This window comes from Lolium perenne, chromosome 6 (genome assembly GCF_019359855.2).
Source record: "Lolium perenne isolate Kyuss_39 chromosome 6, Kyuss_2.0, whole genome shotgun sequence".
NCBI classification, from domain to species: Eukaryota; Viridiplantae; Streptophyta; class Magnoliopsida; order Poales; family Poaceae; genus Lolium; species Lolium perenne.
This window is the reverse complement of record NC_067249.2, coordinates 56,241,749-56,263,951: the sequence shown is the minus strand read 5'-3', so window position 1 is coordinate 56,263,951 and position 22,203 is coordinate 56,241,749. Positions and strand designations below refer to the sequence as shown.

The following is a 22,203-nucleotide window of genomic DNA, read 5'->3' as shown; positions in this document are numbered from 1 at the left end:
GCTTCACCATGGCTTCCAAACACCACTTACATCACCATCCATGGAAGAAATCATGTGCTCCTTGCCTAGCTACCTCACGGGAGCCCGCACACATGGTTTACGTGCAAAACGGCTCTACCCAGGCCACAAAGTGGGCCCACAACCCTTGGGTGACCCCATGTGGTGGGCACTGGTGCACCATGTCATCCCACCCACTCCTAGCCATGGGTTTAGGGTTGTGCATGTGTGAATGCCCATGTTCATGTGGTGTAGACCCACGAAATATAGGGTTCTCGTCGAACGAGGTGTCAAAAGGTGGATCGTCTGACGGCGCGTGTGCATGGTGGTCCCATCTTTTGGGATCTGCTTCACCATGGCATCCAAACACCACTTACATCACCATCCATGGAAGAAATCATATGCTCCTTGCCTAGCTACCTCACGGGAGCCCGCACACATGGTTTACGTGCAAAACGGCTCTACCTAGGCCACAAAGTGGGCCCACAACCCTTGGGTGACCCCATGTGGTGGGCACTGGTGCACCATGTCATCCCACCCACTCCTAGCCATGGGTTTAGGGTTGTGCATGTGTGAATGCCCATGTTCATGTGGTGTAGACCCCTGAAATATAGGGTTCTCGTCAGAACGAGGTGTCAAAACAGTGGATCGTCTGACGGCGCGTGTGCATGGTGGTCCCATCTTTTGGGATCTGCTTCACCATGGCATCCAAACACCACTTACATCACCATCCATGGAAGAAATTATGTGCTCCTTGCCTAGCTACCTCACGGGAGCCCGCACACATGGTTTACGTGCAAAACGGCTCTACCTGTGCCACAAAGTGGGCCCACAACCCTTGGGTGACCCCATGTGGTGGGCACTGGTGCACCATGTCATCCCACCCACTCCTAGCCATGGGTTTAGGGTTGTGCATGTGTGAATGCCCATGTTCATGTGGTGTAGACCCCTGAAATATAGGGTTCTCGTCAGAACGAGGTGTCAAAACAAAGTGGATCGTCCTGACGCGCGTGTGCATGGTGGTCCCATCTTTTGGGATCTGCTTCACCATGGCATCCAAACACGACTTACATCACCATCCATGGAAGAAATCATGTGCTCCTTGCCTAGCTACCTCACGGGAGCCCGCACACATGGTTTACGTGCAAAACGGCTCTACCCAGGCCACAAAGTGGGCCCACAACCCTTGGGTGATCCCATGTGGTGGGCACTGGTGCACCATGTCATCCCACCCACTCCTAGCCATGGGTTTAGGGTTGTGCATGTGTGAATGCCCATGTTCATGTGGTGTAGACCCCTGAAATATAGGGTTCTCGTCAGAACGAGGTGTCAAAACAGTGGATCGTCTGACGGCGCGTGTGCATGGTGGTCCCATCTTTTGGGATCTGCTTCACCATGGCATCCAAACACCACTTACATCACCATCCATGGAAGAAATCATGTGCTCCTTGCCTAGCTACCTCACGGGAGCCCGCACACATGGTTTATGTGCAAAACGGCTCTACCCAGGCCACAAAGTGGGCCCACAACCCTTGGGTGACCCCATGTGGTGGGCACTGGTGCACCATGTCATCCCACCCACTCCTAGCCATGGGTTTAGGGTTGTGCATGTGTGAATGCCCATGTTCATGTGGTGTAGACCCCTGAAATATAGGGTTCTCGTCAGAACGAGGTGTCAAAACAGTGGATCGTCTGACGGCGCGTGTGCATGGCGGTCCCATCTTTTGGGATCTGCTTCACCATGTCATCCAAACACCACTTACATCACCATCCATGGAAGAAATAATGTGCTCCTTGCCTAGCTACCTCACGGGAGCCCGCACACATGGTTTACGTGCAAAACGGCTCTACCCAGGCCACAAAGTGGGCCCACAACCCTTGGGTGACCCCATGTGGTGGGCACTGGTGCACCATGTCATCCCACCCACTCCTAGCCATGGGTTTAGGGTTGTGCATGTGTGAATGCCCATGTTCATGTGGTGTAGACCCCTGAAATATAGGGTTCTCGTCAGAACGAGGTGTCAAAACAGTGGATCGTCTGACGGCGCGTGTGCATGGTGGTCCCATCTTTTGGGATCTGCTTCACCATGGCATCCAAACACCACTTACATCACCATCCATGGAAGAAATCATGTGCTCCTTGCCTAGCTACCTCACGGGAGCCCGCACACATGGTTTACGTGCAAAACGGCTCTACCCAGGCCACAAAGTGGGCCCACAACCCTTGGGTGACCCCATGTGGTGGGCACTGGTGCACCATGTCATCCCACCCACTCCTAGCCATGGTTTTAGGGTTGTGCATGTGTGAATGCCCATGTTCATGTGGTGTAGACCCCTGAAATATAGGGTTCTCGTCAGAACGAGGTGTCAAAACAGTGGATCGTCTGACGGCGCGTGTGCATGGTGGTCCCATCTTTTGGGATCTGCTTCACCATGGCATCCAAACACCACTTACATCACCATCCATGGAAGAAATCATGTGCTCCTTGCCTAGCTACCTCACGGGAGCCCGCACACATGGTTTACGTGCAAAACGGCTCTACCCAGGCCACAAAGTAGGCCCACAACCCTTGGGTGACCCCATGTGGTGGGCACTGGTGCACCATGTCATCCCACCCACTCCTAGCCATGGGTTTAGGGTTGTGCATGTGTGAATGCCCATGTTCATGTGGTGTAGACCCCTGAAATATAGGGTTCTCGTCAGAACGAGGTGTGAAAACAGTGGATCGTCTGACGGCGCGTGTGCATGGTGGTCCCATCTTTTGGGATCTGCTTCACCATGGCATCCAAACACCACTTACATCACCATCCATGGAAGAAATCATGTGCTCCTTGCCTAGCTACCTCACGGGAGCCCGCACACATGGTTTACGTGCAAAACGGCTCTACCTAGGCCACAAAGTGGGCCCACAACCCTTGGGTGACCCCATGTGGTGGGCACTGGTGCACCATGTCATCCCACCCACTCCTAGCCATGGGTTTAGGGTTGTGCATGTGTGAATGCCCATGTTCATGTGGTGTAGACCCTGAAATATAGGGTTCTCGTCAGAACGAGGTGTCAAAGGTGGATCGTCGACGGCGCGTGTGCATGGTGGTCCCATCTTTTGGGATCTGCTTCACCATGGCATCCAAACACCACTTACATCACCATCCATGGAAGAAATCATGTGCTCCTTGCCTAGCTACCTCACGGGAGCCCGCACACATGGTTTACGTGCAAAACGGCTCTACCCAGGCCACAAAGTAGGCCCACAACCCTTGGGTGACCCCATGTGGTGGGCACTGGTGCACCATGTCATCCCACCCACTCCTAGCCATGGGTTTAGGGTTGTGCATGTGTGAATGCCCATGTTCATGTGGTGTAGACCCCTGAAATATAGGGTTCTCGTCAGAACGAGGTGTCAAAACAGTGGATCGTCTGACGGCGCGTGTGCATGGTGTTCCCATCTTTTGGGATCTGCTTCACCATGGCATCCAACACCACTTACATCACCATCCATGGAATAAATCATGTGCTCCTTGCCTAGCTACCTCACGGGAGCCCGCACACATGGTTTACGTGCAAAACGGCTCTACCCAGGCCACAAAGTGGGCCCACAACCCTTGGGTGACCCCATGTGGTGGGCACTGGTGCACCATGTCATCCCACCCACTCCTAGCCATGGGTTTAGGGTTGTGCATGTGTGAATGCCCATGTTCATGAGGTGTAGACCCCTGAAATATAGGGTTCTCGTCAGAACGAGGTGTCAAAACAGTGGATCGTCTGACGGCGCGTGTGCATGGTGGTCCCATCTTTTGGGATCTGCTTCACCATGGCATCCAAACACCACTTACATCACCATCCATGGAAGAAATCATGTGCTCCTTGCCTAGCTACCTCACGGGAGCCCGCACACATGGTTTACGTGCAAAATGGCTCTACCCAGGCCACAAAGTGGGCCCACAACCCTTGGGTGACCCCATGTGGTGGGCACTGGTGCACCATGTCATCCCACCCACTCCTAGCCATGGGTTTAGGGTTGTGCATGTGTGAATGCCCATGTTCATGTGGTGTAGACCCCTGAAATATAGGGTTCTCGTCAGAACGAGGTGTGAAAACAGTGGATCGTCTGACGGCGCATGTGCATGGTGGTCCCATCTTTTGGGATCTGCTTCACCATGGCATCCAAACACCACTTACATCACCATCCATGGAAGAAATCATGTGCTCCTTGCCTAGCTACCTCACGGGAGCCCGCACACATGGTTTACGTGCAAAACGGCTCTACCCAGGCCACAAAGTGGGCCCACAACCTTTGGGTGACCCCATGTGGTGGGCACTGGTGCACCATATCATCCCACCCACTCCTAGCCATGGGTTTAGGGTTGTGCATGTGTGAATGCCCATGTTCATGTGGTGTAGACCCCTGAAATGTAGGGTTCTCGTCAGAACGAGGTGTGAAAACAGTGGATCGTCTGACGGCGCGTGTGCATGGTGGTTCCATCTTTTGGGATCTGCTTCACCATGGCATCCAAACACCACTTACATCACCATCCATGGAAGAAATCATGTGCTCCTTGCCTAGCTACCTCACGGGAGCCCACACACATGGTTTACGTGCAAAACGGCTCTACCCAGGCCACAAAGTGGGCCCACAACCCTTGGGTGACCCCATGTGGTGGGCACTGGTGCACCATGTCATCCCACCCACTCCTAGCCATGGGTTTAGGGTTGTGCATGTGTGAATGCCCATGTTCATGTGGTGTAGACCCCTGAAATATAGGGTTCTCGTCGAACGAGGTGTGAAAACAAGTGGATCGTCCGACGGCGCGTGTGCATGGTGGTCCCATCTTTTGGGATCTGCTTCACCATGGCATCCAAACACCACTTACATCACCATCCATGGAAGAAATCATGTGCTCCTTGCCTAGCTACCTCACGGGAGCCCGCACACATGGTTTACGTGCAAAACGGCTCTACCCAGGCCACAAAGTGGGCCCACAACCCTTGGGTGACCCCATGTGGTGGGCACTGGTGCACCATGTCATCTCACCCACTCCTAGCCATGGGTTTAGGGTTGTGCATGTGTGAATGCCCATGTTCATGTGGTGTAGACCCCTGAAATATAGGGTTCTCGTCAGAACGAGGTGTGAAAACAGTGGATCGTCTGACGGCGCGTGTGCATGGTGGTCCCATCTTTTGGGATCTGCTTCACCATGACATCCAAACACCACTTACATCACCATCCATGGAAGAAATCATGTGCTCCTTGCCTAGCTACCTCACGGGAGCCCGCACACATGGTTTACGTGCAAAACGGCTCTACCTGTGCCACAAAGTGGGCCCACAACCCTTGGGTGACCCCATGTGGTGGGCACTGGTGCACCATGTCATCCCACCCACTCCTAGCCATGGGTTTAGGGTTGTGCATGTGTGAATGCCCATGTTCATGTGGTGTAGACCCTGAAATATAGGGTTCTCGTCGTAACGAGGTGTCAAAACAGTGGATCGTCTGACGGCGCGTGTGCATGGTGGTCCCATCTTTTGGGATCTGCTTCACCATGGCATCCAAACACCACTTACATCACCATCCATGGAAGAAATCATGTGCTCCTTGCCTAGCTACCTCACGGGAGCCCGCACACATGGTTTACGTGCAAAACGGCTCTACCCAGGCCACAAAGTGGGCCCACAACCCTTGGGTGACCCCATGTGGTGGGCACTGGTGCACCATGTCATCCCACCCACTCCTAGCCATGGGTTTAGGGTTGTGCATGTGTGAATGCCCATGTTCATGTGGTGTAGACCCCTGAAATATAGGGTTCTCGTCAGAACGAGGTGTGAAAACAGTGGATCGTCTGACGGCGCGTGTGCATGGTGGTCCCATCTTTTGGGATCTGCTTCACCATGGCATCCAAACACCATTTACATCACCATCCATGGAAGAAATCATGTGCTCCTTGCCTAGCTACCTCACGGGAGCCCGCACACATGGTTTACGTGCAAAATGGCTCTACCCAGGCCACAAAGTGGGCCCACAACCCTTGGGTGACCCCATGTGGTGGGCACTGGTGCACCATGTCATCCCACCCACTCCTAGCCATGGGTTTAGGGTTGTGCATGTGTGAATGCCCATGTTCATGTGGTGTAGACCCCTGAAATATAGGGTTCTCGTCAGAACGAGGTGTCAAAACAGTGGATCGTCTGACGACGCGTGTGCATGGTGGTCCCATCTTTTGGGATCTGCTTCGCCATGGCATCCAAACACCACTTACATCACCATCCATGGAATAAATCATGTGCTCCTTGCCTAGCTACCTCACGGGAGCCCGCACACATGGTTTACGTGCAAAACAGCTCTACCCAGGCCACAAAGTGGGCCCACAACCCTTGGGTGACCCCATGTGGTGGGCACTGGTGCACCATGTCATCCCACCCACTCCTAGCCATGGGTTTAGGGTTGTGCATGTGTGAATGCCCATGTTCATGTGGTGTAGACCCCTGAAATATAGGGTTCTCGTCAGAACGAGGTGTCAAAACAGTGGATCATCTGACGGCGCGTGTGCATGGTGGTCCCATCTTTTGGGATCTGCTTCACCATGGCATCCAAACACCACTTACATCACCATCCATGGAAGAAATCATGTGCTCCTTGCCTAGCTACCTCACGGGAGCCCGCACACATGGTTTACGTGCAAAACGGCTCTACCCAGGCCACAAAGTGGGCCCACAACCCTTGGGTGAAACCAACAAAAAGATGACTACCAAAAACCTAACATAATCAACTGAAAACACTACTTTTTTAAAAAAACTCCACGCATAGATCGGGTTCCCCACTCCTCCCGACACCGACGAAGCCGGCCGGAAGAGGGGGAACCCAATCTATGGAGGAGACTGAGGTGGAGGCGGCTAGGGTTTTGGAGAGGAGGCGGCGGCTGTACCTAGGAAAAAGTTTATCTTCTTCTTACTTTCAGACTATTTTTAATTCAGACAATTGTTTGTAATTCAGACTATTTCTAATGTCACACGGTTTTTAGGGCGTAATAGGTTGTTTAATTTGAGAAAGGCAGAGACAGAGATATAACTGCTGGGCCGCTCGCGCGTCAAAGCTTTGCCAACTGGCCCGTCTAGGCCTGCCTCCGCCTGCTGCAGCCCTCGATCAGGTCACCACCTTTACATGCATGCGCCATGCAGCACGCTATTAAATTACCCGCGCCACGCTCTCATGCATGCCAACCACCGTTTCAGCATCGTGACATCGTCTCAGAGGTTGCCCTCGTCTCAGCGTGCCATCGAGTTGGCTAGCATCAGTATTAAAGTGAAATTTGTGTGCATTATTTAAGTGAATTTTACAAACTCCCCCGTCTATATATAAGGGCACCTCTTCTTCCTCTTCTCTCACACATCTCACGCACTCTTCTGCTTCATCCATCTACCACCGCATCCGTGGACTAGCCACAGAAACACCAAACCCTAGCCGCCACCATGGAGTTCTTTGGCCCAACTTACCGTCGCCCGGCCACCGTGCGCGAGAGGGAGTGGCCGGAGGGTGTCATCGTGGAGAACGAGCTGCGCATCTGGGCGATATCAAGGTGGAGGAGCGACAGGGCGCTAGCCGAGTTCTTTCTCTCGCAGGGCTACCGCCACCTCAACCTCCCTCTAGGCTCGCCGCCCATGTACACGATCGAGTCCCACTTCGACGGCAACAGCAACCATGAGATAGGCCTCTTCGTCCACTTCAGGAACCCCTTCGACGCGCACCACCTCCTCGGGCAGGTGTTCTGGTGTGGTTGTGAGTTTATCGCTTTCACTACCTACAATATCTTCACCAACTTCCACGTCATCTTTCCCGACCGTTTCAACATGCACTGCCTCCCATACCGCTACCACATTGACGGCCCCGTCGGTGATGAGGAGGAGTAAAACAGCGAAGGAGGAGCAAGGGGAATGAACATCGTAGGAGGGACGACGGCGTTGCCTCATCTTTATCAAGTATCTAGTTTCATGAGTGTTTTTAGAGTTGTTTTATTATCTATGTCTTGTTGTCGTGTCTGTGGGCACGGGGTTTGTTGTGTGCTTCGGTATCGTACGTGTGATGGAATTCCTATGTAAGGTTTGTACTATCTAGCTCTATATATCAATGTTTTTACAGTCCGTGCTACAACAACACACCATAAAAATTCAAAAGCTTAGAAATGAGGCCGTTTACCCTACCTTTAGAGCCTGTTTAAAGCAAATTTTCATGCGCCAGGGATAGTGAGAAGAAAGTGCCACGGTGTGCGCCACGCGGGCGGAAATTACCACGCGCCTCGTTACTTGAAACCGCGTGCGCACGACCTGAGGCGTCGCGGCTCTTTAAACACCGGAATGGCAACGGCCGCCCTCTACCATTACCGCGTTACCTTGCATACAAGTACGGTGCCAACGCTAGTGGTTCGCATATCTTCCAGAGCCGCTCCCCACCGTCGTCAACCACCCGCGGCGCGACCATGAGTGACGTTTCCTGGCCGTCCGACTCCGACAGCGACGGAAAGCCACCTGGGTGGCGCCACTGGTGGGAAAGGAACCACCGCGGAGCGCCGATCAGTCGGACGGTGCTGACGAGGAGGAGGACGCCGCGGACGGCTCGGAGCCCGACGACTCGAAGCCCGACGACGCCGACGAAGCGGACGAGGAGGAGGGCGCCGCCGACGACGCGGACGCGGAGGAACATGCCGTCGACGACGCGGACGACGAGGAACCCGCCGCCGACGATGCGGAAGAGGACGAGGACTCCGACGCAAAGTGGGCGCGGCTGGAGGAGGCCTTGGCCGCCGATGAGAAGGCGGCCGCGAAAAAGAAGGCTCGCGCGAAGAAGGCAGCCGTGGCGTGGGCGCGGGCCGAGGTGACGGACGAGGAGGAGGAGTACAACGGCTCTTCGGAGTACTCCTCGTCAGAAGATGACTCGTCGGAGTCCACCTCGTCGGACGACAGCTCCTCGTCGGAGAAGGCTTCTCGCAAACGGGGGCGCCCGGACGACGACGAGGCAGAGTCGTCGTACAAACGTTCCAAGTAGACGACGAGGCAGCTCCTCTATATTTTTATCTGCATTTGTAGTATTGTGTGCGGACCATATATTTTCTGCATTTTAATTATTGTAAGAGGTAATTATGATATGTACTTTTCCTCATCAGCTTTTCACTGTCGAAAAAGAAATTTTTATTTCTGGACATGATCACATTACAGAATTCACTGTTGCCCAACCATAACATCTAGGCCGAGCATTTTGAAAGCCCCGACATCGTGATTATAACGGCTACTAGAATAATAATAGCACACAAGGCGTACTGAAGAAACAATTCCCGTTGGAGAGCATATTTTTTGACCTTATTTATCTTCAACCTTGTTGTCGCCCTTGTTTCGTTTTTACTAATGTTGTGTTCATCGATGATATCAGCCATCATCAACTCGATTCGGCCTTTCTCTTCCAGAAGTGTTTCTATTTTTTTGTTGGTAGTCATCAATGCTTGTTCCATCTTCCGAATTGTCTCATGAGCCACCCCGAGCTTCTCTTTGACAATCCTCAATTCTTCATCAATCTTCATTTTCTCCTCTCTTTTAAAATTTAGTTCTTCTAGGAGAACAATTTTTGCTTGTAGACAATGTTGAAACTGGGCACAGCCATCCCGAATACCACACTCACATATTGATTCCTACAATAAAATGGAAAACATATTAAATTCGACATAACTTATGAACTGCACATACCGATGACTCTTCAAGATATTTAGAATCCCATGAGATGAAGACGTTAACTTAGAATCATACCTCATCCGATGAGTTGTGCATGGGTTCGACGCGGTCGATGTCGTCCATAGCCGAAATCACCATGGCGGCGGCGACCTGTAGGTGGAGGCAGGATGGAGATGCTGATGAGATAACGGGCCGAGGGATTCATCTTTTCGTTTGTGGTATGCTTCTTTATGCTCCTCCTGGGCCGCAATTGAGGCCCATCCTGGCCCAGCCTTTTATTTAGGTATTTAACTGCCGTACTAATCCTCAAATCTAATTCCCAAACGATCTATCTTCTCAACGCCTCCTCTGATCTACGACTGGACGCCGACTGCGTCCTCGAAGACGTTGGTTACGAGCTGACTCGGATCTCATCGCCATGGATGTAAGTATAGTTCGCTCACCTCGTGCCATGCACCTAATTTTTTTTATGAACTCTTGCCTGACAACATATGTAGACGCGGTAGATCGTCTTTACTTTGATCTGCCCAAGTTAGATCTGGTCGTCTAATCTTACTTCCCTTGGTTGGGTCGCTTGGGAAAAAAATATCGGCCGACTTAATTAGATCTAGTGGTTAATTTGATCGTACGTATATGACATATGAGAACATTGACATTGATCAGCCATTCCTTGCTACGCCTGCCCAGCTTCGTGCTTTACCGAATTGGAGGAAAAGGCCTATTATAAGGGGTAAGTCTGTTTATGGCACTCAATGAGAACACAGTGTTATGAACAACTTAATTTAGAATTAATTGATGTCCCTTATGTTTTTTAATATTACATGTAGGTCCTGGAGAAGAGGAAGAGTATGATTTTGAAGCTTTCACAGAGTATGCAAATCGAGTTAAGATGAATTATGAAGATTTTGATGCACTCGAACGACTAGTTGCGAAAACCCTACCAGTAATTCCATTGTACGTGTGCACCATCAAGAAATCACACATCGTGAAGAATAAAGCAAAGATGGTAATTAATTTTGATTTCCATCATTTCTTACTACTAACCAAGATATGCCGATAATTGACTGTCAAATTTATGTGTAGTACTTCTCAAGGAGGTTCACCCTCAAGCACATTCTGCCCAATATTCAGCTACCAGCAACAATAAAGCTCTACTCTCCAGGTGCCAATGTTACAGAAGTTACGATGGTGATGAACATGTCAACGGTGAAAGGAGTACCAAAAGGAGGTGCCATGATAACATCACACTGGATGGATGTGGTGAGGCAGAATGGCATGAAGAAAAATCAGAAATACGTGTTCTGGTTCCGTAAGCAAGGAGAAGGTGGTCTCAAGATTATGCTTGACTGTGTGTGAGAGCAGCCCGGTTCAGACTTCACTCGTGAAGACAACTATAGATATCTAAAATTTTTGTTTATGTCATGTCCGTTGGTACACTTTTAGTATGGTGCAAATTTATGTCATTTTTAATGGTTTCACACTTTTATGACAATGTGTGAAGAGTTCGATCGTGAATGCTTATTAATTATATCCAGCTTATTTCTCTACAAGTGTTGTATGAGGGTTGTAGCATTGTGAAATTTGTTGATGCCCCACTCGACAGTGGCACTATAGATATGTCAATTATGTACATTGCAGATCTAGTAATGTGCAAAAAAGACCATATTTTTTTAAAAATTCTTCGTTACAAACAATTGAAATTGTAATTAAAAAATATTTTGCACCGTCGTACTAGCTACAAGCCATTGTTGTGTGGTGCCATGCGGAACCATGGTATGCTTGTAGGTGATCAGCACCTTTGAACATGTATATATTGTTGCTCCAAAAGAGAGAGGGAGAAGTAAGTTATCGATGCGTCTGCCGAATGCAAAGCAGTGTCTTATCACATGCATAGAGTGGCCTCCGTGTATGGGCTGGGTACTAACGGGCTGGCCCAGATATCCATCGAGAGCTTGCCTAATTATAGTATTAACAGCAGATGCCCTAGTTAGCGGCACGTCCGACGCACAACGTCTAACTACCCACGATTTCTTCTTCAAGTCAACGTCGCCTTCCATCGCCGTCTGGAGAAGATAGGAGTCCTTTCGTCGGCGGAGCCTACAGCTCAATCTAACGACGGCAACATCCGTGTTCCAGCCTTCCAGGTGCGCGCGTTTGCAATCTCGTTTATCATCGATCCTTTCGCCCACTTGATCTAGAGTGCGCTTGATCTAAACCTTCATTCTTTGCCGGACGTGTAAGTTTTAGGTTGACATTTACGCTGTAGATGGTTAGGAGATTTTCTATGTCGGCAATAATTGTTGTTTGTATATGTTATTTGCAGAATGGATGAATTAGATGGCCCGGTCTATTGTGACTACACATTGTGGACGGATCTCGTAGCCACTTTCTCAGGACCTCAACGTGCGAGGTTTAGCTCTACTAGTTTGCGGACGATGTTGCAACTGCCAGCCTTCGCCACGCGCACAAATATGATTAGATTTATGATAGAGCTATATGATCCTAAAACTGAGACATTCGTCGTACAAGACAAGGCAGGAGCGATAACTGCAACCTCTGTAGACATAGAATGCATTTATGGTCTACGTAATGAGGGTTATTCCACTTTTGATATAATTGATCAAGAATGTCTAACAAGTAGAAGGAAAATACCGCCTAGTTATCTCAGCAAGTCTAGTGGAAATCTAGTTATTTCCGACTTGATTGCTGACATACAGAGAGAGAAAGCTTCCGATGATGACTTTGTGCGGAAAGCAGTGCTTGTGCTAATTGGCACGGTTCTTGTGCCATCTGGCCCAAAAACAGTCGATAGAGATCACTACTGTTTAGTGGAGGATGTTCCTAGACTGTTTAACATTAACTGGAATCACTTCACATTGCGTTACCTCCTTGATAATTTGTCTGCTTACACAAGATCAGCAGCAAAAGGTAGGGGATGGCCGGTTGGAAATCTTTGTCTCATTCAGGTATGCAAACATGATTAGCACTATATTTGATGTATGTGACAATTTGAAACTTATTTCATTTAAAATGTGTTGTTTGTAGCTACTATACTGGGAAAAGGTGGTAGTCGTCGATGATCCTACGTATATTCCACACAAGTCTATTCGGCCACTAATGAAAAACTGGACTGAAGCGGAAGCGGAAAGGAGGTCGCAGTACGACTATGCAAATGGTCGTGGGAGAGGCAAAGTGAAGGTTTTGTTTTTATCACTACTTCTAGCTACATTATATCATAGTCGACGTTGTGTTGTTATATTAATTTATGACATTTGTTTTCTAATTTGACATGCAGATTATTAATGATCTTACAACTCAAGCCAATGCCAGAGCGCAAACAAAGCAAAACACATCGCAGAATGGTGAACAGTCACGTTCGACACGTTCGAGACAGAGGCTTAGTAACAAGGACATAATATTGGAAAGTTTGAAGAAGAAACTGACGGATCACACTGACAAACAATTAGCACTTGTACCAAAGAGATGTGCAGAGGTGAGGAGCCATACATTTTACAAACACGAAAGTATTACATTATCAGTAATGAATAATTATGGTACTACTTGTTTTGCAGGAAGTCCTAAAAATGCTAAATAAGAATGGTGTCATGTACAAACCGGTTGAAGGATCAGAGTCAGGGAAAGGAGGAGATGAGGAAGAAGAGACTTCTAATCACATCGATGATTCGTCTAAGAAAGAATTCATGTACAAGAACAGTTCTGATGAGTTAGATGCTTTAATTAGCAATTTAACAAAGAATTCTGGTAAGTTTGTCACACCTCCTAAGCATAATGGGGTGCCGGAGGCAGGAGATAATGTGTACGTCATACTAGGAAACCTCGGTAACACGGAGGGTACACAAGATAATCCTTTTATCTTAAATGATACCACAAAACCGGCATCATCCTCGGATATACCGGATGACATTTTCGCAATATCTACCACCAAGGTGAATGCTGGACAGAAGGATGACCTACATGACGGTGAACATGAAGTTATGAGTACTCATAGTGTTGAAACAATGGGACGAGAGGCTAGTAGGAAGAAGGGCAATACAGCAAAGTGTGCAAATAGTAATGGTAGAAGGAGAAACGCAGCGGTGGTACAAGTTGGAGGGAAAAGGAAACGGACGACGAATCAAAAATATGGATCACCATATGTGGTCGCGAAACCTAGAGCAAAACGTCAAAGCCGTGTAAAGAAAGGTAACACCATTTATTCGTTATTTCTTTGTTGGCAAATAAATGATGCTGCAACCTGTAACACATATGTTATTACTATTATGTGCATCAGGGTTGTTTGCAGAACATGAAGTTGGGGTATCTTCGGCAGTACCAACACAGCAGGAAATAGAAGCTGCCGCTTTATATGTTAAAACAATATCCGAGCTACCAAAACAAGCATCTAAAGGAGTGTACAAGAATGAATATGGCGCCAGCTTGTCTTCAGAAAAGCTTAACGTCGTTCTTGCGCACGAATGGCTATCTGATGATGTAAGTCTTCAAAACCAAAAGTTTGCGTTATACTCGTAATTAAACTATTTGAATTTGAAAATATTGTTGTTGCTATCAGATTATTGATGCTGCTATTGGGTATTTGTCTCTCCGTGTTGGGTCTGATCGAATGTTATGTCCTGCGTGGAGGACAAACTATCTCCTTGAACAAGCAGAAAAACAATACAGAAAAAATACAATATTAGAAATATAGATGAGGTAGTTACAAGACCAGGAGCCTTAGGTAGGGTTATGGATGAATATTTCAAGCGTGGAAAGGTAACAGCAGTTTCTTTCAATGTTTCATGCGAAATTAGAATAAAACAATATGATAATTGACAAAGTTTTTTCCTTCTCTTGTAGACATTTTTCACACTGAACATACGGAAAACTCATTACATAACTGTTGTCATGCATACAAAGAAGAAGGAATTCCAGGTCCTTGATCCTCTGTTTGTTTTAGGGCTGTCAAAATCAGATGTGGAAGACTTGGTATTACACTCTCTACATACATGTCTTTGTGTACTTTGTCATGTCTGTGCAGTAATATATTTGTTGTTTCGTATATTGGGCAAATTTCGCAGGATATACAAGAAGCAAACAATACTTGTGACACAGAATATCCTGATGTCGACGAATGGCCTATTAAAAGCTATGATATCCCTAAGCAAACCGATACGTAAGTACCTATATTGAATTACACATAAAGAAAGTCGGTTTTGTATATGCGGACACTTTTAAATTTTGTCACATTATATACCAGCAATTCATGCGGATTATGGGTATTGCAATGTATGGAGCACTGGGACGGAGATGAGATGACTTGCCCGGTTTCTCAGGTTGGCTATACTATGTTCCATGCACTCGGTTAATTTTAACAATGTTAACAAGCCATGTGTATAACACCTTATAATGTTTTGGCAGGCCACAGTCGATGAATCGAGAGAAAGTACAGTTGCAAACATTGTTTTATCACCACACAACATTCTTGACAGCGTGAAAAACAAAGTGAGATTGCTAGCAAAGACTAGGAAAATATAAATTTGATAGTGTGACTGTTCGGTTTGCTCCCGCAGAAGGTTTCCGGATGCATGTAATATTGAATTTTTAATTGTCTTCGGTTGTAAACAATATTTATTCGGTTATGATTATCTACAAAATTTTGTAACATTGATTTTATTTCCCATTATCGAAAGTATGCAATTATTTTTATCTTTGTACATGCATGCTATGATGATTATAAGGAAATGCCTACTTCACAATATATAATGTCTTTTGCCATTTTTACAAAAGAACACCAGAGAATTAAGAACATCAGTACAAAATAAAAACATCAGTACGTTGCAAACATTAACAACTCCATCAAATACAAAGCTATAGTCGTCCCATTCATAATTAAGGAAATTTACTGCCCTTTAGATAACTATGAAAGAACTACCCTTCCTGCTGCAGCACATTCCTGCACATGTTCACAGACATAAAATTACACAACAACTCATATGAATCTTTTAAAGTATATGAAACAAAATGGCAGAAAAACTTACTTCGGATGAAATATGCATATTGGGTTTCTTCTGTTATGCCCTTCTCCTTGGCATGCCCCGCACACCTGCACCCTGCGTTCCTTGTGTCCTAGTGGTCTTCCATTTTTAGTCATTGGAGATTTCTGCGCTTCTTGCCTAGGTGCACCCTTAGTGGACACTTTCAAAGGATCACCAACAACAATATCGCATGGTCCACTAGCATCTTCATTTTCATGCACCGACCTGAGGGGACCATATGCTTTACCTTTAGCATACCCCTCTCTTCTAGAAATTATACCATCAATGGTACTGTTCAGCAGATCATATTCCTCTGAATTGTTTAATGCAATATGCATAGCCTGTGATACCTTAATATTCATCCTGTTGTATTTCATCCGCTCCTCTGCCCCAGACCAACCCCACCCAAACATGTCGCTGGTGCGTTTAGCTGGCAACCCTAACCTGGCATTTTTTGTGAATCGTCGTAGAGCACAACATTGTGGAATTTCAGTAAATTTCAAGAAATGCACCACATGCAGTATGTGCTTGCAAGGGATCCCCTTTCTAATCATCCTTTGACAGCTGCACCTTATAATTTCTGCCTCCTTGGGTCTATATTCCACGTAGAAACTGGTCCTTACATGATTCCTCCATGCCACAATGAAGATGTTTGAGTCTCCTGCCTGCATTTTTTCTAAGATCTCTATGCCGCCAATCTTTGAAAGCTCACCTTGAATAATATAGAACATAGCAGGAGTGAAGATTTTTGCAGCAGCAACCTCTAGTTCTCTGAAATTAGTAATTGCCACTGGTGTAGTCTGTGAAGCCGTGCAGTCGTCGTGGGCTTCGTTCTCACGGAGACGGACAATTGCGTTGTCGTAGTGCATAATCATATCAACAATTGTCATTTCCCCATCTAGGTGCAGGTGCAGACAAGAGTTTAAACTTTCACTCCGCTGGTTATTTTTCATACCCAGCCAGAATCCCTGAGAGAGATACGCTGCAGCCCAAAGTTTCCTCTTGGTGTACATCCTCTTCATCCATGTTCTGGTTTTTGGGGATTGCCATTTTCTGTAAAATGCATGCCATCGCTCCTCAAATACTTGCTCTGAGGTGGTGTAATACAAAAGAGTCCTGAACTCGTTCAGTGACTTGTTAGGTAGATGCATCTCCATATTTTTTTCAATGTGGAAGCTGCAGATGCGATGCGACACACCAGAAAATACTTGGCCGATTGCGGCGATCATCGCGGCATCTGCATCCGTGATTACTGCCTTTGGCTTCTGTTGACACATCGCTTTGAGGAAAGTCTTTAGAAGCCAAGCATATGTTTGTTCATTCTCACTTGAAAGGATGGCACACCCAAAAACCGTTGTCCTACGGTGGTTGTTCAAGCCCACAAAAGGAACAAATGGCATCTTATATTTATTCATCTTGTATGTGCTATCAAACACCAGCACATCTTCGTAGTCCTGGTAATCCCTACGTGACTGGGAATCACACCAGAACATGTGCTTCAGACGGCCTTTTTCATCAACGTCATATTCAAAGAAAAATTCAGGGTCCCTCTTTTTCCTCTTTGACATAATGCGGATGGCTGTGGTAGCGTCACCGTCGAAAAGCAGCCTCCTCCTCTCCCTAGAGCACATGTTGTACAAATCCTTTCTTGTGAATCCAACACCAGCAAATGAACCGGAGCCTGCAATGAATTTTCTCATAATGAGGTGCTTCCTGATCCCCATGGATCCCATTGATAATATCTCAGATCTCTGCGCGTCGTTGATCGTCCTATGGGACCGAAGAAACGGAGTCTGACATGGTTCAGCTGGGTCATGGTTATGTTTGTCACGTTCAACAACCCAGAAACCAGTTCTTCCATCAAACTTGACCACCAAACGTGCCTTGCAGCCGCAGCGAGACTCAGGTCTGTGCCTATATACACAGCCTTCCGTGGTCAGTTGGTTTTTGGGACGTCTGCCCTGTCTGGAACACACAAAACGCCTTAACCGAATTACTCCATCATCAAACCGCTTAACCTGGTCAAGCCGGACGCTGAACCCATAATCTTTAGCATATCTGTTGAAGAAAGAATATGCTGCTGCTTCAGAAATAAAAGTCATCTCTTTTATCATCCAGTATAAATCCCGATCACTATCAGGATATTCATTGCCATTGCTACCTTTCTGTGGTTTCTCAGGCTGACTAGCGCTTGGCGTCGCCTGCAAGTAGAAAACGTAGGCATTAATTAAAACTATAAATTTATGTGTTCCAGCTATATAAGACTGATAAAAAAGAGATAACAACCTGGCTCATGTCAACAGAATCCTCAGGAACTGATGCACCTTCCACATCATCAGTGTGGCCCGTGTCCAAGTCAGATTCACCGTAATAGTCGTACTCAAGCTGCGTGTCAAATTGTGCCTGAAATTTATTAATGCATTGCGAAATTTAGTAACCGTAAATTTTACAGTTGCCATCATTTCATGCATCATTTTATGTCATTGTATGAGTCACTACACATACCTCACTAGTATTTAGACTGTCTGTGTGTTCACCATGGTTCTCATCATTTTGATCGTCTGTGTGTTCACCATGGTTGTCATCATTATCAAATTCATCGTACGCAATCTGCATAAATTATGACATGAGGAACCATATATAATTTGATGATGCTGGACTGCTGGTAATCGAAATGAAAAATAGTGGCTCACATCAAACTCGTCTTCGCTCCAGCCGGCTTCGTGCTGCAAATTTTCCTCCATTTCAGAGTCATCGGAATTATAGCCGACGTACTCGTTTTGTTCCTCAATCATACCAGATATAGAGTTCTCCATATTCTGTAGTATTGGACCATAATTAGAATTGAAAAACCGGCAGAATTGCGTCCTCTTACTATGCTACAAGATGAAGTCATGGTACCTGTAATTTTAAACCCTAGCGGGGAAGATGCCGAGCCGGTGGCGCGCCTTTCCAAGGTCGTCGATCTGCGGGGGGGCTTCGCGCGCGGTCGGCGGCGTCGAGATGCGAAACAACCACCGGCGAGCTGGGACGTGCCGGCAACAACCGCCGACGGCCGGGCCGGCAACAACCTCTTGCGTTTAACCTAGCGACGGCGTGGAACAGCTCGATCAGATCTCCAGTGCCGATGAAAACGATGCATGCAATGGGAGCTAATCACGGTGATTAGCTTAGCACGTGGGACCCACCCACGTGGGGTCGTCCGTATAGATACGCCCAGGCCCTGTATACCCATACGAGTCTTGCACTGGGCTTGGATATGGGTTTTGGCGGGCAGCACAAAAAAAACAAAATCGGGACCACCGTACCCCTTCGGCGATAAGTCGCGAGTTTGGAGAGGGTGCGCACCGAAGCACACCTCATGTAACAATCACTCCATACCTTGGGGTGAGGAGCCTAACAGCGACACGGTAGGAGATATCAGAAGTCGACGATGATGAGCTTGTTTCCGGTGTTGGGCAGCTCTTGCGTGGACTCCAACTCCCCTCGTGTTTGGCTGCTTCCACTTCTCCTCCTCTGAATACTGTCTTCATGTCCCCCTTCGCTAGGAAGAGATCACCATTGTAAACTGCAATAGAAACCCCAAATGAACTTTTTAGGCTTCATAGACATATAATCAAACAGTAAAGCAACACCAGCCCTGTGTGAGAGAGGAACAAACAGCAACGCGTGTGCTGGAGGGAAGGAGCACCATCTGCTGCTATACGCTGCAGCACACACACAGAAGAGAGAGCAGCTGCCACACAACGCGCGCGAGAAAAAAACAGCAGAACTGCGTAGGAGAGGACTGCAGTCTTCAGTTCACCACACAATCATAAGCGGTAGAAAACTCACCATGGAAGAAGCACAATCGGTGGTGCTACCTGATTTGGTCTGACTCGTGCCGCTCGCGTCCGACCGGTGCGGGGTGTAAGGAGGAGGGGGGAATTTATTATGGACCAGACTACCCAGCGGCGCCGCACGGGTAGTCGATCTGTGCGGCGGGTGGCAAACTAGCTGAAATACGTACGCATGTGTTTTTCCGAGAAAGGCTACGCTAGCTAACACGTAGATTAGCAGGTTAGCAAGTCGCAGCATTCTCTTGTCAGGCTAGAAGTGCACGGTTATACTACTGTATGCATGCTGATTTGCAGAGTCTCTTGTGACTGCAACGGACAAAAACAAAACATCTACTCGGTAAAAGATTCTCAGCCACGTATCTTTTACAAGGTATGGTTATCACATTTGCAACAGGTTGCAGCTCATGTCTTTTCTCCGTCATAGTGTTGGTGCACGAGTTAGTAATTTTTTCTCACAACTGCAAGTCTCCATAAACAAATCAGACCACAAAACGGCTGTTAGTAGCTATCATGTTAATTAGGTTTTAGTTACCAGATTACTAATTGCCCGGTTAATTACGCCTAGTTACTCAGATTTAGGTTTTTTTTGGAATTTCTAATTGTCCGGTTCATTATGCCTAGTTACTCAGATTTAGTTGTTACTGCTACCTGCCAGATTAATTAGACGTAAATGCCATATTAATTAGGCCCTAATGCCAGAATTACCTGCCATGTTTAATTGTTACTAATTGACGCATTAATTAGTCATAGTTTCCATATTAATTACACCCAATCACCAGGTTCAACTGTTAACAATAATTTTCATGCTAATTAGGTAGTGGATGCCAAGAAAATTTTAAGCCTAATTACCGGTTTAATTTGGCTAATCGCCAGGTTGTAGACTTCAAAATATGTAGCCGTATTGCAAGGAATCCATCATCCACTAACAAATTCATGCACACGCAACTGGGGTCACTACAGGTTCACACGGATAGATCAAGGAGTATCTCAGCCAAAAAAATGAAGAGGATGACTGATACAGAACTGCTCGGGGGAATGGCTCGATGTGCTCGGCGGCGGCAGCCTCCAGCGCAGCTTCGTGCTCGGCAGCGGCGACGGCCTCCCAGCTGCTGAGTTCTCGCCGGGGGCGGGCTCCCGGGCGGCTCCGTGCTCGGCGGCGGACGTGCGGCGAAGGCGGCTTCTCGCGGTGCTTCGTGCTCGACGGCGGCCGTACTGCGACGGCGGGCTCCCGCACGGCTCCGTGCTCGGCGGCGGCGATGCGGCGACGGCGGCCCTCGTGCTCCGCGGCGGTTGTGCGGCGACGGCGGGCTCCCGCGCGGCTCCCTGCTCGTCGGCCTCCTCCTCTTTTCCTCCCGGCGCTGCTTCTCATCTAGTTTCACGCAAAGACCATGTGTGTGGTCAGGGTGGACTTGGGATAAAGTGGAGGTGGCACCGTGAGGTGCGGATAAGATTTCATCATCCGCACTATTAGGGGAGGATGCCTTTTTTTTCCTAATAGTAGCCGCCGCACGGGAGCCACATGGATGCGGCGCTGATCTATAGATTTTCCCATTTATTATTTGCCCTTCTTTACTTGGGCAGTTTACGTTTTGCCCTCCATTATAGTGAGCTTTCTTTTTTGCCCCATATTACTTTGGCACTTGATGATTTGCCCCTTGCCCACATGCAATGACCAAGCTGCCCCTCTTAGCTATTAACATGGAATAGTGGGAACGAGCTCTCCTTTCGTCTGTCTCCGCGTCGTCCTGTTTGTTCGAACAGAAGATCCCCGTCTAGAGGAGCTGGGCAGCGCCCTCCCTCCGCCCCAATCCTCGCAGGTGAGCGTGAGCCTCCCCCTCCCCTCCGCCCCAATCTTCATTCGCGTCCCGTTGTGCTCGCTTCCGGTGAATCAATCTGTCCACGGGCGGCAAGCTGCAGGGCCGCAGTTGTGAGCGCGCAGGGGGCAGCAGCTAGGGGCGGATGTGTAGAGGTCTGCAGGGAGGTGCAGCGGCGAGCGGCAGCGCCACCAGTGAGCGCTAGGGTTTTTCCGCCCCGTTGTGTAAACAGAGGAGGAAGGTGCACTTCATTTGTTTTGTTCGATTCAGGACGGCTAGAGTAATTTTGTCTTGCAGTGTTTCCCAAATCCTCAAAATAAAAGAGAAATAATTCAAAAGGGAAAATTATCGAGTCACCAAAGTAAAGTGGGACAAAAAGGAAAGCCCAATGTAATGGAGGGCAAATCGTAGAGGTACAAAGTAAAGTGGGGCAAAAAATAAAATTCCCCGGGGAGGAGGCAGAGACGGCAGTTGCCTCACGCCCCCATTGTCCACTTGCGGGATCGACGGTGCACCTGCAGGTGAGCAAGCGCCGGACACTGTGTATGCCGCGGCCAGATCGAACCCAAATCCCATGTCCACCTAGAGAAGGGAGCGATGCGGCCTAAGGATGTCATACGGTGACGGGAAGGTGCAGAGGGACCGGGTGAGGGGGGTGCTCACCCTCGGGGCGTAGGCGTCGTCCTCTGGTGTCGTTCGCCGGAGATCCTGATCCCGCTCGAGGAAGCCGAAGCCGGAGACCTCCAGGCGCTACTGCTAAAAAAGAGAATAAGAGGTAGCAAAAATAAGGGGCAAGAACGACGCCATAC

At 48.1% G+C, this 22,203-nt stretch overlaps 1 protein-coding gene across 1 annotated transcript; it reads right to left on the bottom strand.

Moving 5' to 3' along the window:
- Positions 1-15,455: 15,455 nt before the first annotated feature.
- Positions 15,456-16,651, bottom strand: LOC127309666 (uncharacterized). The gene is made up of 2 exons (XM_051340427.2): positions 15,745-16,651; positions 15,456-15,659 (listed from the first exon to the last, which is right to left on the bottom strand). Exons 1-2 carry the CDS (start codon positions 16,629-16,631, stop codon positions 15,635-15,637), a joined length of 912 nt encoding a protein of 303 aa, XP_051196387.1. The 5' UTR covers positions 16,632-16,651; the 3' UTR covers positions 15,456-15,634.
- Between the last annotated feature and the right edge of the window lie 5,552 nt (positions 16,652-22,203).

Bases quoted from the DNA above. Each gene is read 5' to 3' on its own strand.
- LOC127309666 (XM_051340427.2), bottom strand. From the start codon at position 16,631: ATGACAATTGTTGATATGATTATGCACTACGACAACGCAATTGTCCGT. The intron at 15,660-15,744 runs GTAAGTTTTTCT...GAACATGTGCAG, and splicing joins ATATGCATATTTCATCCGAA to GAATGTGCTGCAGCAGGAAG.